This window comes from Barbus barbus (genome assembly GCF_936440315.1).
Source record: "Barbus barbus genome assembly, chromosome: 5".
Lineage (NCBI taxonomy): Eukaryota > Metazoa > Chordata > Actinopteri > Cypriniformes > Cyprinidae > Barbus > Barbus barbus.
Genome location: NC_136733.1, coordinates 14281383 through 14300731, shown reverse-complemented (window position 1 = coordinate 14300731; position 19349 = coordinate 14281383). Strand labels below are relative to the sequence as shown.

General features: G+C 37.7%; 1 protein-coding gene across 1 annotated transcript in view; it reads left to right on the top strand.

The window, feature by feature from the left end:
- The window catches only part of LOC306869240 (tyrosine-protein kinase Fer-like), a 40028-nt gene that overhangs the window by 864 nt on the left and 19815 nt on the right, over positions 1-19349 (top strand). The window contains exons 2-9 of the mRNA XM_079415920.1: positions 8331-8613; positions 8818-8991; positions 10130-10229; positions 11986-12169; positions 14021-14158; positions 14379-14498; positions 14735-14857; positions 18284-18473. Of these exons, the coding sequence (XP_079272046.1) occupies positions 8404-8613; positions 8818-8991; positions 10130-10229; positions 11986-12169; positions 14021-14158; positions 14379-14498; positions 14735-14857; positions 18284-18473 (1239 nt within the window). The 5' untranslated portion in view covers positions 8331-8403. The remainder of the gene's footprint in view (positions 1-8330; positions 8614-8817; positions 8992-10129; positions 10230-11985; positions 12170-14020; positions 14159-14378; positions 14499-14734; positions 14858-18283; positions 18474-19349) is intronic.

The following is a 19349-nucleotide window of genomic DNA, read 5'->3' as shown; positions in this document are numbered from 1 at the left end:
TCTAAACTTTATTGTTAAGTATGCCTTTGCTGGCTTTATTTTTTTAAAATGCCACTTGCTTTCATGTTTTGTTATAATGCAGTGACTTCCAGTTTTGTATGCCACAATCCAAGTGTGCAAATACATTTTGTGGCCACTATATGCCTATGCATGTGTTTAAATGGAGTAAATCATTTTGACTGATTCCCGGTCTGTTGTGGTCTGTTTGTACCATTGACAGCTGGGAGTCTATGCTAGTGTTTTGGATTTGAACAGTGTTTTGGACTTGGAGTAACATGCTGTTCATTTCCTGTGGGAAAGCTGTCACAACCACTGGGCTGAGACTCAGCGAGTATTTTTTTTGTTGTTGTCATAAAACAGGTGGTAAGAATCATCCAGAATGTATTTACCTGGATTACAATGGAAGAACACACACTAAGTTTTTGATCCACCATTATGCTAACATGAAGCTATGGCGTTTACAAGCAGCTGACTTTGTTTACACGTTGTGTTTGGTGGTCCATTCTTGAGACGCTCATATAGAGGACACACATTCCTCCGCTGATGTGCTCAGAAGTGCTATTCAAGCAGCTGTTCTCCCACAGAGCTGTTCTGTAGCACACAGCAAATCCTTGTTGAGCTAAACTCCCACTGATGTGCATTAACCAGCCTAATTGTGTTATGGGTGAGAGAGGATTAGACAGCACACTGGTTATTTTACTATGATGTGTTTCCATCGATGGGTCAGGCTTTTGCTTTTGAGCTATCATTGAAATTATTGGTTCCCAAAGTAACAAATGACTGACTGTACTGTTGGTTAGTGTTCACTTCCTTTCTATTCATGCTTTTTACAATTTCTTTATTTGAGAAAAATACTATAGTGCAACAAAAGGCTTCTATGTCAAGTATAAATCTGATATGTAATGTTTAAGTTTAACAGTATATTTTACATTTTATTTAGTAAATATTATGTAAAATACATATAAAAATATTGTAATATCACACATAATAACCACTTTATATCCCTAATATATCAGCATAGGCCATCAAAAAAATCCATACTGGTCAGCCACTAGAAATATGCATTATTACTTTCTCCTATTGACAATGTGAAATGATTTCCAATGTGAAACGAGACCTGCAGAGACTGAGGGAGGGTTGGAATTGACCTTGTGTTCAGACCAAGCAATCGAACCAAGTGTCAAAACATCTTCATGTAATGAAATCACATTTTCTCAAATAAAGACCATGTAACACAGATTTTAGTTACAGTACACTGTGAAGTGAATATGACATAGCGGCCAGCTGGATATAAGGTAGCATAGTTTTGATATCATAAATTAAAAATGTTTTGCTCATGTGTCTCCAGTGACAGCAGAAGTCTTCTGTCCGAATCCCTGAATATGAGAAAGTATTATAGTGGTTGCATTTCTTTGACTAATAATGTAAAACTTTCATATACCATTTGCTTTTGTTATACAAAGACAGCAAACTGATAGTAAAATCAATAATTTAAAAAATCCAATCAATTGCTGGTGTACAAATACGTTTTTCTGAACAAAAAAATCATCCTGTGAAGGTAATTTTGTGTTTTATAAAAATATGGCTTTATGCAGAATGTAGTCCTTACTGTAACACTTTAAAGTAGGGGTTCATTTGAACAACAATGAACAGTTATTTTTATTAACTACTGTTAACAGATCAATGAATACTGTAACAAATGTATTGCTCATTGTTAATGTTAACTGACAATACTTTTTGGGACCTTATTGTAAAGTGTTACTTTTTTCTGTCAGAAATCAGTCTCGTCACCTACTATCAGTAAGATATTGAACTTGCTTGTAATATCTATTTATTGACATGCAAACATTTAGAGGGAATAAAAGATGATTTTGAGTCAACATTCTTAGCATGTTTACATTTAAACACACTTCCTAAATAATATATATGTCAAGAGCTGTCTCTTTTGACAGCGTCAGTCTGAACAGCTACTTTCACAGGAAACCAACAATAGCTGTTACTGTCGAATTGACATTAGCTTATTTAGTAACATCTATTTGTCTGGCCGCTTTGGTTTCTTCTTGTGGCTTCCTGACACTACTTAGCCACCTCTTGTAGTCTGCTAGTTAACCAACTTTAAACAAACTGAATGGTTGCTTTGAACTTTGGTAGTTAACTGAATAAAAATATCCCATGCAAGATGGACCTTTAACTTGTTAACCTTTTATTATGCCAATAATGTAATATTGCATTGCCAGAGCACTACCTTTAACCCTCACAAACAAAAATATCCTACAATAAAAAATATGCCTCCACTAATAAAAACAGTTGTTTGAATTCTGCAAGTTCTTTGATACAACACAATAGCCTTAATCACTTTTAGTAGCAAACATCTTCAAAAGAGCTGCCTTTCTGTAAGCTTCTTAATGATTCGGTGGTCTATAAGCTAAATGTGAGCTGTGTGGGTGAAGGGGAGCAGAAGGCATGTGCTCTCATATAAGAAGGTTATTAAGGGCTTTGTGAAGTATTAAACTACATGACTAATCTCAGTAATTAGGCTAAACATCCTTCTGCTTTACTACAGACTGTAAACCAGTTCATCATTTCTGATATTAAAAGTCGTGTATTGTATTGTTATGTCTCTGTGTCATTTCAGTCATGGCATGTTGTCACATATTAGCCTCAAGGTAGAAATACCTGAAGTTGTTCTCATACTTTTTTTTAGTTGCTTAGAAAGGAACTGGAGGTGTAAAAATGTAGTGTTGTTGTGCTACAGTCCTTGCTTTCAGTTCAGCAGTCATTGACTGTTTTAGATCTGACTGTTTTCTTAACAGGCTTGAGTTTATAACTCATAGGGTGTCAGCCAGTCGTCACACAGGAAGTCTGTTTCCCTTGATTTGCACTTGATAAACTGCATTCTCTTTCAATTAACCTGTATTAGGAAACCCTGCATAAATGTTCACCGGTTTAAGGCATACTCCTCGGTTTCACTTGCACGCACTGGTTGGGTGAGATTATGTAGCAGAGTGTAGACGTGTTGATAACAAGGTAAGAATGCTTTGATGCTTGTGCTACGTGGTTATTTAAGACTGATCAGGACTTTGAGGTGTACAACACAGATCATGTCGTTTGTGTGATGCTTGGATGGACACTTCTTGAGTGTGGCATGTCAGTTGTCCAGTTTGGGTCGTCTGCTGATATATACTTGTATGCTGATATATAAATGTTGTCTGCGTTTTACTGGGAAGTAATGGAAGTAGACTATTATGTGAAATAGAAATTTCTTTAAAAAAATAGATTGTGTTCAACAGCTTTTTTTAATTGAAAGAAACAACCCATTACATAATATTATTGTTAAATGTATTGTTGTCATTTGTTTGGTTGCTTCGATAGAGTGTAAAATCATGCAAGCAAATTAATGGCTTCAGAAACTGTCAACAATTGTTAAGTGTAATGTTATGACGTTTATATATACACCTGTATTCATTCATACATACTGTGTGATAGGGGTGCTCGATTATGGCAAAAATCATAATCACGATTATTTTGGTCAATATTGTAATCACGATTATTTAACACTATTATGAGTGGGCCATATGACCAAAACTTTATATGAGTGATTTATTTAAAGATAGTGATGCATATCAAATAAGGTTGCTATGACATCTACATTGTAGAGACCAGCGAAATTTCACAATTCTCAATACCACAGCAGAGTAGCCTACTAGGTAACAAAATTCACTGCTCTTGAGTGAAGGACTTTTGTAGCTTTAATAAGAAACAAAAGCTACAAAAGTCCTTCACTCAAGAGCAGTGAATTTTGAATTTGTCTTTTGTTGTTTGATTAATATTAAGCACACAGTCACAGCAGAAATATTAGCCACTGTCTCTTTAAGAGCGAATGGATCCAATTTAGCCTACCGTTACATGTGTATTTTCATTCTCAACTCTTTACATTCATTTTTTACATGACTGACGAAGGTTTACTACGCTGCATTTTAACACATTTTTGCATGTATTTGACCTTTATGCGTGCACCTTGAGCTAAAAGATGACGTGTTCTGTTCGTCTCTGAGCGCATCACAGAAATCCTCCTGAGGACTCAGCGCAAGTTCTCTTTCACGCTTTTAAAAATACGAATAAGGCTACGTCCACACGAAGCCAGCGATCTTTTTTTTTTTTTTTTTTGCCTCAAATTCCGTAAACACGGAGTCGTCTCAGGAAATATCTGTGTCCAATCACTGAAAACGACTGAAAACGATGTAGTACACATGCCAGACCAATATGTGGCGCTGTAATTCTGCCACAGAGATACACAAAAAAAGACTTGGACCATGTGCGTAAACCTTGCGTGCTGAATACAAACTAACACACAAAGCAGAATATTTTGCTTTAATAAAACTAATGAGCTCAGTAGGTTCTGCAGCACGAACACAGGCACGTAGTCTGGCATTGTTGTTGTTGTTGTCGCTGTTATGTGACGCAGCGGTGTCTGATTAGGGGCGAGACGTGGGCTGATGACGTCATCGTTTCAGAAAATATACGGATTCGCCGAAAACATGAAAACGGAGTTTTCAAATTTATCCACCCTGGGACCCGGTTTCAAAAATGATCGGTTTCACTCTTCGAAAACGCCGGTTTCGTGTGGACGAAATGCCTATACGATAAAAAAAATGTATGCGTATACAGAGAAACCCGTCTTCGTGTGGACGGGGCCTAAATCTAATATACTTCAATAAATCAAGAACGTCACGTTTCCAGTTTGCAAAAGTCACGTTACATGATTTTACTGATTTGCATGTGAAATTGGGCTTTTATGGAGGAACGAAAGCGCAGCGCTGGAAAGGGGGCGGCGCAATAATGTTTTCTTGATTATTGTATTTTCATAATCGTTGGAGGCCGAAATCAAAATTGAAACTGTTTTTCTATTAATTGCACAGCCCTACTGTGTGATACATGAGGAAGATAAGAAGAAAAAAGCCTAAAATGGTTTTTCACTCAAAAATTAAAAGTCTGTCCTGGGGTCGACAATATAATTGGCCCGGTGGCCCGGACGTACTTTTAAAACCTTTTAAAACCGTCAGGGCCACCAGATCGCTCCAACCACTAGCCCGGTGGGGCCAGTAAAAATAATGCCTCGATTAAAAAAAAGTCTAATTTCACATTAATTACCTGTGGTTCTGTGTTTTGATTTCTGTTAAATCGTCTCGGTAACCACCGCTAGCAGGTTACGTGATCCCGACAGCCTTACAGATGCAGCGGGTTTATGCTCGCTCCCGCGGTTACGCGCGCAAACTGCACACTGCTGCTCAGCACCTACCTATAGCTACTATTAAGCTAGGCTACATGTTTCTGAAACCCCCATCACCCGGCCAAACGCCGGGTAAAAAAGAGAAGGCAAGGAAGAGAAAATCACCAGAGGAATTGAGGGAAAGCGAAAGGGAATACGAAAAGAAAAGGCAGAGAAAGTTTCAGCCCCAGTGGCGAGACCGCTGGAATTGGCTGGGCTTAGGGGTGGACGATAAAAATGTCTCCACGATCTGCTTTTGAAGAAATATGGTAGTATCGTGCTACAGCACACATTATGTCAAATACAGTTCTGGCGCCGCGGTCTCTATATACTGTACAACACCACATACAGCAGTAGAGTTACTCTGACAGGACACTGCACTTATTCGCGATCGCAAAAGTACATTATTTGCACACAAGCCTTGCTGGTTAAATGTTTAATTCACGCGCTGGTCTGACGTGCGCTCATACACCTGAAGCACGCGCGCTAAAAAGCCTGTCTAACAGCGCCTGATTACTCAACTAACTTATCTTCTGCGCTAATACTGTCAAAACACACAAGGTTTACATACAGACTCAGTTGGTTATCTCTAAAATGAAAGTGAATAGTTAAGAGAGAAATGGATGCGTGCCTGTATATTAGATGCGTGCAGCTCTTAAAGGGACAGGACACTAAACATGCTGCCGCTTGTCATTACATTTACATTTACATTTACATTTAGTCATTTGGCAGACGCTTTTATCCAAAGCGACTTACAATTGGGGAATACAAAAAGCGATTCAACTTGAAGAGGCAGTCAGACAGAGGAAGTGCTCGTAACACCAAGTCTCAGTCATTGTTCAAATAAGTACAAACTAGTAGGTGGAGAGAAAGATAGAGGGAAAGTTTTTTTTTTTTTTTTTTTTAAGTTTAGGATGAAGTCAAGTACTGCCGAAAGAGATGAGTTTTCAGTTGTTGCTTGAAGGTTGCCAGAGATCCGGCGTTCCGGATAGGGGTGGGAAGATTATTCCACCAGCCAGGAATGGTGAACGAGAATGTTCTGGAGAGTGATTTTGAGCCTCTCTGTGATGGTACCACAAGGCGTCGCTCACTAGCAGATCTCAAACTTCTGGAGGGATCATTAAAGGGATAGTTCACCCTAAAATTTAATTTCTGTCATCATTTACTCACTCACATGTTGTCCCAAACCTCTATTAATTTCTTGTGCTGAACCCAAAAGAAGATATTTTGAAGAATGAGGGTAACCAAACAGTTGCTGGTCCACATTGACTTTGATATGAAAGAACAATCCTATGGAAGTCACTGAGGACCAGCAACTGATTGGTTTTCCACCTTCTTCAAAATAGCATTTATGTTCAGCAGAAGAAAGAAACTCATTCAGGTTTAAAAAAGGTTTAGGAAAAAAGAGGTTTACTGTGAGCTCTGCAGATCAATGCCCACATATGCAGACTAGTAAGTTAGAGAAAAGTTAACGTGTATGAAACCTATGGTATGAACATAATATAATGAATTGCTGTGTGACTACGGAGAATGAATCCTATGCAATAGGTTTATTTGCACTTGTTTCATGTTTTTGCACAGTTTTGCTGCACTTTGCACTAAACCTACCTTAAAAAAAATTAATGTTATTCATGTTGTTCAAGCAAACTGTTCTTTTTCGTGATTATTGGGATCAATACCCGACGCGTTGACCTGGGCCAGTGAACTTCAAAAGACACTGGCCCGGAGGGCCAGTGGCAAATTTCCCTTATTGTCTACCCCTGCTGTCATTAATTACTTACCCTCATGTTGTTCTAAACTAGCAAGACCTTCGTTCATCTTCGGAACACGAGTTAAGATATTTTTGATAAACTCCGAGAGCTTTATGACCCTAAATAGACAGCAACGCAACTATCATGTTCAAGACTCAGAAACGTAGTAAGGACATTGATAAAATCACCCATGTGACATCAGTGATTCAACCTTAAATTTATGAAGCTATGAGAATACATTTTGTGTGCAAAGAAAACAAAAATATGTTTTCTTCTCTTCCGGGTCAGTCTCAGCCGCCTTTCACAAGAGTACTAAGACGTGTGTGCATTCCTCTGCTTGTAATCAAGGCGCAGTGCATGCGTTGTGGTACTCGTGAATGTGCAGTGGAGATTGACACCGAAGAGAAGAACTGTTGAATAAAGTCGTTATTTTTCTTTTCGCTATGCACAAAAAGTATGCTTATAGCTTGATAAAATTACGGTTGAACCTCTGATGTCACATGGACTATTTTAATGATGTCCTTACTGCCTTTGGGCCTTGAATGTGGTAGTAACCTTGCTGTCCACGGGAGGGTGAGAGAGCTCTCGGATTTCATCAAACATATCTTAATTTGTGTTCCGAAGATGACCGAAGGTCTTACAGGTCTGGAATGACAGTAGTAATTAATGACAAATTTTCATTTTTGGGTGAACTAACCCAATAATTGAAAAGAAAACCTTATAAAGTTGTTTGGCATAGTCATTTGTTTATTTAATTATTTAGAAAACAAATATTTTAAGAAGTTTGGCATTATGTTATGGATTTATTCATTTATTTTTTATTATATTTATGTATTCATTAGATTAAATATATTTATTTAGAAATATTAGATAAATTATATTTATTTAAAAAAGTCTGTCATTTCAAAGTCATGTGGTGTTACCAATATGCAGAATAAAAACATGCAGAATATAATTGTTATTGTAGAGATTGCCCCTGCAGAATGTCAAGTCTCTTAAAATACCAAATAATTTGCTCTTTTTATGGCAGCACCATGTTAGTTCAGGTTGTATAGCGTCATGTAGTGTGACTCTCCAAAACATAATGATAAATGAATTCATAATTTTTGATATTTGTCATCATGTAAGAAAAATTTTCAATTTTTTTGTGTCATGGTTTCATGCCATATGACATTTTAGAGTCGTTACATTTAAACCTTTCATAGATAATGATAAACCATATGAAACCAACTAAAGATACTAGAAAGGCACATATGTTCATGCACTTCAACTAACCAGTTATTATCTCTACCCACATCTTCTCTCGGCAGCAGTAACAATGCAGACCTGAGAAGCACACTCCATTGAACGAGAGAGAGAGAGAGCGCGTGCCTTGCGAGCAAGATGGGGTTCGGCCGGGACCTGCGCAACTCTCACGAGGGTCTGGTGAAGCTGCAGGACTGGGAGATGAAGCTGCTGGAGACGGTGAAGCGCTTCATGACCCTGCGGGTGAAGAGCGATAAGGAATATGCATCGCTCCTGCTCAACATCAGTCAGCAGGTGGACAAGCATGACAACTCCTCTCAGATTCACTACGTCAGTACAGTCTCCAAGGTAATGGCCCACAGCTGCATTATGGGTCGGCAGGTGGAGCTGATGTTTGCTTTTTATATGTTCAGAACTAGTCATTCTGCAACCTGCTCTCTGATTTTGTCTCGCCTTCTCAATCTCTGTTTATCTCTTTTTGTTTCTCACACTCACTCACCCACATTTCTTATCCTATCTTTTTATATCTTGGTATGTGGGTTTTGTTATCAGTCTTGGACTCACATGGTTCAGCAGACGGAGCAGTTGAGCAAGATCATGAAGTGCCACGCTGAGGAGCTCAACTCAGGGCCTCTCCACCGCCTCACAATGATGATCAAAGACAAGCAGCAGGTGAAGAAGAGTTACCAAAGCCTCCACCAGCAGATCGAGTCTGAGATGCACAAGGTGAGCCTATATATAGATTCAGAGAACATCAGTGGCCCTGTTTACACCTGGTATTAAGATGTGTTTTCATTAAAGGTTGATATGATTCTTTAGGGTCTTAATGAAAAATCTATAACATACTTTGGTTAAAATTTCTCAATAGTAGTGTAAAACAACACCCTTTTTACCCTGTCAAAAACAGCTCTGCACACAGCAAGCTGTTTTAGTGCATGTCTCTTTAAATGCTAATGAGCTCTGCTCCCCCCACCCCTCTCTTTCGAGCTGCTCTCTGAGAGACTCTTAACTCTGAACTTGCTAACTAGCACATTATTACGAAAGGCGATTTGCAAAGATTCATAAAAGAACCTTATACTCACTTCTTCTGTTGGTGAGGCTGGATCACGAATTATTTGCGTGGAAATAGACGCATTTAGGTAGATCGGGGGGTGCGTTCCCTTCAAAAACAAATGTAATCCACTGCGTCTTCAGCGGCTCAGATGTTAGAAGTAAATGACGACTGCTATGTTCATTATTAAACACCTCAATCGCATAGGAGACATTCTGTTCCAGCGTCGAAACAATGGCGGACTGTCCACAGCTGACTCGGGGCGGGTCTAAGGTAAAACGCCAGTGTCAATCAACAATCATGGGAGGGGCCTGGGTCTGTGTGACGTCACACAGCCAAGAATCTGAGAACGGCTTGATTTGAGAAAGGGGATATTATTTATAGGGATTAAAAAAACAAAACATTGGGTGGATTTTTATCTTTATAGGGTGGATGTGTACAAACACTGCCAAGACACATTTCATGTAAAAGTGAATTTTGCGTCTGATGACACCTTTAATCCGATCACAAGTCGATGACTTTAAATACAGGTCTAAATGGAGTATAAATCATTTTGAGCTTGTCCGCTTTTCAACCTAATTGGAGTAATGACTTTATTTATTCAATCATATTTGTGATATTGTGAAAGTGATGTAGAGTGTGATGAAATCCGAACACGTGGTCACATTTAAAACTCACGTTAAGAACAGGTGTAAATGGTAATTTGTCTCAGCTGACCACTTGTGATTGGATAACTGAAAATGCATCGTAATACCAGGTTTAAACAGGACCAGTGTGATGGATCAGTTTTGACTTGGCTTCTATTCCTCACAGGTAACTAAAAATGATCTTGAGAAGTTGAAATGCTCCTACAGGCAGTTATCTAAGGATGCTGTTTTAGCAAGAGACAAATACAAGGAAGCTGTTGTAAAAGGTGAGCTGTTTATTCATTCTCTGCTCATTCTTTCAAATAATAAATATTCGATTTACCGTGATGTCCTTTTCACAACAAAATGACTGTTACGAATCAATTCTTTTTCTTGAGTCAAATAAATGAAAAGGTTTTAGGCTTAAAGGTTTAAATCAGGGTCGGTCCAGTATCCACATTCAGTGACAGGAAGTAAGTGTGCTGAGGTCTGATAAACGGCAAAGCTCAGTGTCTATCTGTAGTACCGCATTGGACTAGTATTCAAATACTGCTTCCAAAGCTAAGCACGTAAGCATCGTTTATCACATTTTGGAACTCACACGGCCCAAAATTGTGAAATGTTGAGAAACTTACCGGTGTAAGTTAAATGAATTAAATTGGTAGGTAGATTTGGTAGTAAAACAAAGCGTGCACATTTTGTTGGTGCAGAGATGAGTATGTGCATTTTGTAAAATGTTTGCAACTGCTTTTTATCACTTATCTTAGAAACATCACAATTATTCATGTGTATTGTCTGTTACATAGGGACTACTGAACAGACATTTAAAAGTTTGTTTTAAAGTGCAAAGTATTGAAAATTGAACTCAAACATTTGGGGAAAGTACAGGAAACACATCATTTAAGTAGACAAGTGCCCCAAGTGCAAAGACCACAAGTGTTGGCCATCACTGAACTCACAAATGACTCCTTTATTGAACCATGAATGGAATTAGTTTGGTTCAAAATGAACAGAGAACCGTCACTGTATTGTGCACTGTAGGTTTCTAATGTGCACTCTAGGTGTTTAATTTTGCTTGCCATTTATTTACTGTCAATCCAAACCTTTATGACTTTCGTTTTCAGAGCACAAAATAAGATATTTTTAAGAAGGTCCCTGTGCTTTTTTTTTTTTTCTTCTTCATTCTTCAAAATATCATCTTTTTGTCTTTTTGCAGGTTTTGGGTGAACTATTTTGGGTAAACTATTTATTCCATCAACCCATCTGTACTGAGCACTTTTGTAATTTGGCAACCCAAAAAATTATACTATATTTTGTGGCCTTTTTTAATGAGACTTGCACCATAGTCTCTCGATCAGTGGTCCTCAAGCTTTTTGACACCAATGCCCCCCCCCCCCCATTGTCAATACAATATTTAAAGATCCTTCAAGGTTTTGGTACTTCTGCTAAAATGCTCATTTTTTGTTTACTGAAAGTAGGATTGGCAGTATGTTAAAATAATTCAATAGAATAATTATAAATCATTCAAATAATTAAATTCCATAATTTCAGAAGATTCAAGTAGTGTTTTTTCGGGTTTTACACTATTACACCAATTCATTTACTTGACCTTGCTAGTAAAAAATAAATAAACTGTTGTTTGTTTATTTATTTTTTGTACTAATAGCAATTTTTTTTACCCCCCAAAAAATAGTTTAAGGCTTGACTTGACTTTTTTTTCAGGCCTAGAAATCCTGCTTTTGTAATTCTCTCATATATCCAGGTTTTCCAAGTTTACATCTTTATTTTATTTTAGCTTATTTTAATGCTTGTTTTGTCTTATTTATGACATCTTTTTAAATCATCTTGGCAGTTTGCTACGGTCTCCTCTGGCTCAGAGGTCCAAATCGGTGTTGAGCATTAAAAACCAATATCAGTTGATCGTTAATTACATCTACTTGTACAACAAAGCTGCATTTCTCAAAGGCTTGCTCAACACAAGCAGGTGTTTAGAGGTCTTCTCCTTTTATCTCACCGCCACAACAACTTTACTCTCTCCTGCAGGCAAAGAGACTGAAAAAGCCCGTGAGCGTTACGACAAAGCCACCATGAAGCTGCATAACCTGCACAACCAGTATGTGCTAGCGGTAAAAAGCGCACAGCTGCATCAGGAGCACTATCATGAGACTGCACTGCCTCTGCTGCTGGACTCCCTGCAGAAGATGCAGGAGGAGATGATCAATGCACTGTGAGTGGACCAGATTCCACTTCTGGGGTTTTTCCACGAGGCATTCTTGTAGCTCAAACAGTAGCACATGTGTTTGATTCCCAGGGAATGAATGAACTGATAAAATGTATATGTTGAAGGTAAAGTATGTTGCTTTGGGGTAAAAAGTGTCTGGCAAATGGATAAATGTACATGCAAATTTTGATATCCACAGTACATATCTGCCAAGTATCAATTAACACAGATAATCATTTCAATCTGTCCATCAGTTTTTAAAATCAAATGAAACATAATGCACCTTAAAACTGAATCCTATACCTAAGTACCAGAGGGTTCAAGAGTAAAACTATGAAGAACATACATTGTTACTGAACTGTGAAGTAATCTAAATGGTCATTTTTGAGGTACTTTTCTAGATGTAGGAAGGAACTTAACTGTTTAACTGAACTGAACTGAAGAGAATTATGTCTAGTTAAGATTTGTGAAACTTATCAGTATAATTACTGATCAGCTGTGTAGTTTAGGTTGCACATTTTTGTAATAAATTCTATTTCGACAACAAACATACAGGTATAATGTTAAAAATAATCTAGAATTTTCATTTCAGGGTCCCAACAAAATGTAAGCATTAGCAAAACTATATAACTTACCCCACCGTTCAAAAGTTTAGGGTTGGTTAGACTTGTGCTCATCAAGAATTTATCAGAAATACAGTAATATTGCGAAATATTATTACAAATTAAAACAATTTTCTGTTGTAATGTTTTAAAATGCATTTAATTTGTGAAGATAAAGCTGAATTTTCAGCAGCCATTACTCCAGTCTTCAGTGTCACATGATACTTTATTAATCATTCTAATATGCCGATTTGGTGCTCAAGAAATATTGCTTATCAATGTTGAAAACAGTTGTGCTGTGTAATATATAAAAAAAAAGGATTAGAAAGTAAAAAAAAAAAAACAGCATCTATTTTAAAAGATTTTTTATATCATGAATGTTTTTACAGTCACTTTTGATCGATTTAATGTTTCCTTACTGAATAAAAGTTCATTTAAAAAAAAAAAATACTGACCCCAAATTATGAACAGTAGTTCATATATGTAAGGATTGTACAGTGTAATAACAATATACAATTTAAGCATATAATAGTTAGATCTGAAGTTAAATGAGTTTTGCCTATAATATGTACAAATAAGCTTTTCAACCCTGACATGAAAATTCAGCTTCCTCTTGAACTGTGGAGGGCAGTGTATTCCTCGCATTGTACTGTGTCTGGGTGTTGTGAATGCTTTGGACCTCTGCGTGTATTAAAATCTTTTCTTGTAGACCTTGCGCAGCCAGTGCAGCTACACTAAAAACCTAACTTCATGATGTAGCCCCAATCCAGTATCTCATCGCTGTCAGAGGATTAGTGGAGAACAGAAGTCTCTGGGGTTTTTCTTTTCTTAAGCTGTTTTTTAATCACAGAGTTTGCGGTAATCTGAAGTAGAGGTTAATCCACACAAAGGAAACATTTGCAAGAGCCTTTTGGGATTGATTTAGAATGCACCACTGAATTATATATGACCATTCATTGTGGGTCAAACAACCATGCACAAGTCTCTTCAATGATGATGACAAAGTCAGGGAAAAGTTATAAATTCATAACCACTGATTAGCTGAACTGTCAGTTCATTTAAAAAATGATCAATAATAGATTTTTAGTTGACTTAATCAGAAAAATGATAGGTTTGTTCAAAACCCTTCCTATTAAGTATGAGCTCAATAAGCACCACTAATGATGATAATAATAATCCAAGTTGTTTAACTGATATCAATTACATGGTTCATTCATAAATGGATACATTTATTTAAAATTTTTTTTAATTCTAGAAAGGGGATTCTGGAGGAGTACAGTGAAATCACCAGCCTGTTAACAGATGAAATAGTGAAGGTCCACAAAGAAATACACACTTCCATCGACCAAATCGATCCACTGTCAGAGTATGACAACTTCATCGAAGTTTATAAGTAAGACACTTCTGAATAAAAAATGCTAATTGCTTACAATATGTTATGTGCGATTAATATTATAAAAATCTTTATATTTTTAAATAATCTAATAGTATATTTTTATTATTCAAAAAATATTTTTTAATTGTTTAACAATATATTTTTAATAATAAAAAAAAACTTTTTTTTTCAGAAATGTTAAATATCTCTGAGATCTTTTCAATTTATTTTCCAACAGATCACCAGAAGACAAAGAACCAAATGTAGAATTTGATGCAACGCTATTAGAAGAAACGGAGAATCTTCAAGCAAATGAGATTCTTTGGAATAATTTGACAGCAGACAGTTTACAAGCAATGTGAGTTGTTCATTTCTCAGTCAACGTCACTTAAGAGCTGGGTATTAGATGCAAGAATGCTTCAATACTGCTGTTTAGAAATAATGCTTGATAGCGTTAGTTTACATTACTGCGTTTTAGCCTTTGCCACAGTCTCCATATTCAGTAAGCAGAGTTAATTTTTATGCTTCCAGTCGTAAGTAGTAGACCTGATATGGTAGATAACGTAGTAAAGATGTGTGTTTGACTGATCTCAGGCTGAAGTCCACCTCAGAGGAACTGCTCCTAACCCAACAGAGTCTGCGCAGCAAAGAGGACCTCATGCTGGACCTGGAGAACAAAATAGAGGAATCTACCAAAACCTATGAGAAGAAATCAGAGTGAGAGAATGAACCTCCTTTAACCACTACACAGAATATATCAAATCAGGGTGTTGTCTCTAAACCAGTGGTTCTCAGCTAAGGGGGCGACAAGATAACAAATTAAATAGAAACAAATTTAAATTAAAATGCAGAAATGCATTAAAAAGCAGAAAATAAAGATAGAAATTCAGAAACTGAAATAATTTTTTTTTTAACGTAGTGAAACAATCTTATGTTGGCTGTGTCCAAATTCAGGGTCTGCATCCTTCGGAGTACTCATTTGAAGGATGTTACGTCACAGCGCCGCGACGAAGGCTGTCTAAATTCGTAGGATCCTTCAAATGCGGCCCACAAATACGTCCTCCTTTTCCCCGAATTGGAAGGATGGGTGTGGTGGATCCTTTCCCGTCCTACCTATCCCATAATTCTTTTCGGCTGAGCGTAATGGCGGACGAAGCGAGCGGTAGCGGAGTGGGAGAGGAGTTTCTCTGACAAAACAAGCTAAAGTTTATGCTTCGGCTCAATGAATTTGTAGGAGAAATTAGTAGAATACTTAAAAACAAATAAAAATAGGCTATAATGGCTTACCTGGATGTGACTGTCTTGTAGTCTGATATAAAAAACTCTCCGACAACGAGCAAAGAAAGTATTTAATTTATTTAATTGCTTTATTTCTTCCAAAAGAATTAAAATGAGGAGAATAACTCTTTGTTTGTCCATTTTCCCGCTTCTTGCTTGGCGCTGTCACGGTTGCTAGGCGACAGGATATGAGCAACGGGTAAGGTAGGGAACTGAAAGAAGGGTAGGCTGTCACAAAATTCACAAACACCGACTTCCGGGTTTTGCGGACGTCGGAGGATCCCTCCTCCTTCAACCGGGTAGGAAGGATCCTAAGGAGGATGCAGACCCTGAATTTGGACACAGCCGTTGTGATCTTAAAAAACAAATTAAAGGTGAAACTGATGCCTAGCTCTGTCACTCGGCACAAATCCAAATGTTTCCATATCCTCGCCGTATACTAAAATATTATTTATTGGCTTTTACTTTCATCGACGTAAAACATCATTCTTCACATAGGCAAAAACAGCACGGCGATGGTCAACGCTGAACGCAACAGATTGGACAACGGAGCACTGTAAATTTTTTACACGTTCCTTTAACTATTTTATTTTGATAATGAACTGGCTGCAATCGGGTGTGTCTCACTCGTACTGGAAAGTGAAACTGCGGGCTCTTTGATCACCCCCTGGTGGCTGGCTGCAGTACAGGTCATAAACTCCGTCCTCTCCATGTAAACGAATGGGACTTGAGTCATAACAAAAAAATTAATTACACTTCCAATACAATTTTCCAAAATATGATTTTGGTCATTTAAGGTAGTTGTTATCACGCTGATATATGTTCAATTGTTCGTTTTTGTGGTAAGTTTGATTTTAGCTAGTAATTTGATGCTATAAAAATGGGGCGTGCCATTATGGTTGATTGGGTCTGCGGGAGTTTGATCCCGCGGCTCTGCCTCACGACTGTACTGCGCAGACTCTGGCTCCAAATGACGTCATTTACTTACAATGGCAGCAGCCATTCTGAGATGTATTCGCTTCACTTTTCTATACTGGAAGGAAACGGAGACGCGTCGTCCAGCTTTTTTTTACAGTCTATGGCTGCAATGCAAAAATATGTGTCTTTGTGCACGTGAGGCGCCAGCACAATATGGCCATACCAACGCTGGTTGGTTATACAGATGCAAGACATCATTCAAAACTGTCAAACTATTGCAAAACAAATAAAACCGTAAAATAAAACTGTAAAGCTTTTGCAAAATAAAGAAAGCTACTTTCTGCCGTCTCGTTTTCCTTTCCGAGAACGTTGGAATGTGTCACAATGAACCGTAGGCCTAACTCAGCATTTTTTTTTCTTTCGTTTTGTTAATCTGTCAATGATTTACGTGAAATATATTTAGTGTATAGGCATAAATATTCCTTTTTATATAATATAGTTTTATTGTGTTTTCTCCGTTCACAGAAGCGCGGCAGGTGTGTAAGATCTGTTGAATCCATCTTATACTGTCGTCGGATAAACTCTAACGCCGGTGTTCTGACGATTTGTGCGACCCTGTCAGATTTTGCTACCTCCCATTAAAACAGATGATAGCAGAATTCATTACCATTGCGACTAGAGTTCACAGCTGAGCGCGGGCGGGCATTTCACTCGCTGGATGCGTCAGCATCACATTTGCATAGTCTGTGCTACTTGGATTCCTGATTGGTTGACAGCAAATTTCAAATATTAAATGGAACGATAAAATAACGTTATTAACCGGTTAATGGCCATTTCAAATTTTCGATTCTGTTCGGAACTATAAAATTTGATATCGTTTCTGGTTCTGTTCTAGTCAAAATTTCGTTCATTTCCAGTTTTCGTTCCTTGAACCGGTTCAGAGCCCTGGTTTAGAGTTAATTACAGGAGAAATACCAGCTACTATGTCCATAATGCTTGTTTACTAATGTTAGTTTACACTAGTTGTGTTTTTAATTCAGGAGTTCCACAATGTCAAGCAGCAAGGGCATTGTTTTTCACTGAAACCATTATTTGACTGAATTCCCATTCATGGTCATTCCTGCTTCAGTGCTCTCTCTGTGTTAGCTATAACAATGAATGCAGTGGTGAAGTGAGGAGAACTCAAGTGTTTCATAGAGATTCATTAGGTTGAGCAGACCGATCCGTGTTGACCGCAGCACCTCTGTGAAGATGAAAGGGTTCGGACTGATGGAGCTCAGTGAACTGTGCTGTTGTGCTTGCAAGATGAGGATTTGTCCAGCTTCAGCACATTCTGTAAGGTCTGCTGGGTAATCCAGTACAAGAGATGCTTGGGCGGCAGTGCTGCTCAGCTCTACACCTGAACTTCCCCATGCCAATTTAGCCAACTAAACTTTATGCTGATGTATGTAGTAAATTATATTTCCCCATACATTATGGACGTAATCTTTCATATGCCGTTTTTTATTCACGTTTGTACAAATGTGTCTTGGTCGTGGCTGATGTTTCATATGTGTTCTAGGATACTTATAGAAATCAGAATAAAATGGTTTATTACTGATGGTTAATTTTCGCTATGCAAAGCAAATTGAAGTCAGGTTGAAAATTTTAATTCAAATTCATGACATTCTGTTGTAATTCTGTGTGCAGTGTGAAAAGGGCTTTGTCAAAATAAATGTATTTATAGTTAAAAAATTCACTTTGCTAATCAGTGCATGCATTTATTAAAGACCAGGTATATTTTGTAGTTTCATTGGTTGCATTTCAGTTTAGAGTAAAATTAATTAAAGAAATAACCTTGACAGTGCTTCTGCCTCTGACGTAATGTTCAGAAAAAAATCCTTAAAACGAGATTAAAAGGAAGCGTTCATTGTGGATTGAACTGTGTGATCTCTTGTCTCTTTTCAGTGTGGTGTTGTTACTCGGTCAGAAGCAGTCTCTGGAGGAGTTGAGACAGACGGTCCAGCTGCTGCGCTGTTCGGAGGCCAAACTAATGGCACAGAGAGAACTACTTGAACAGAAGATGCAAGAGAACGAGGGCAAAGAACCACCGCCTGTCGTCAATTATGAGGAGGACGCTCGCTCAGTCAACTCAATGGTAAGGCACTTCGTGGAGCTGCATCCCAAATCGCGCACTATTGTTTTTAAAGAGTACGAAGGATTAGAATTGGTGTGTCCCAAATCATAGAATGTTGAAAATAGTATGCCAAAGGTGACCAGATGGTGTACCATTTCCAGCGGGGTTTTGACTTAAATGTATAAACCTGCAATTAAAAGGGGTCATATCATTAGTTGCTTTAGTTGCAGTATAATGACTGGTAATCTTTTCGTTTCTGGTTTTCATAAAGTGCTGCGGACAAAAGTGGGCATTGCAAAAATTAGAAATATCAGTTATCAGGCCCGATATTGTGCTTGTGTACTTGTAGTCATTAATATGCCCTGGAAGTGAAAACTGGTACCACACAGCATGTGTACAGTGTTTATGTCCAGACAAAGAAACACTGACAACAGAACAAGCAGAGAACAGAATGAGATAAGTATGTATATGGAGTACATGTACATAATTAAAAGAATATTTAATAGAGCTGCACGATTAATGCGTTTCGCGATATCGCATTCATAATCGAATGCAATTCATCTGCGATTATGAACGCGATATTGCGTAGCTTGTCAGCGATCTACAGCTCTGTGTATTAAATGCCGCTCCATCTGAAAGCACGTGATGGAGATTAACTACTAATCACAGAACCGGCTTTACTGATGAGATACGCATGACAATCATATGCGATTTATCGTGCAGCCCTAATATTTAACATAAATTCAGTATTCTGTTGCTTGCTCTTGATTTCTAATGGTTTACTCAGCACGTGTCATTTCGATTAAAACTAAATTACATAAAAACATTAGCTGTTATATGATTATGTATATGGTTATGTATAATGAGTGGTTTTCTAAAATACAGCAAAACGTCACT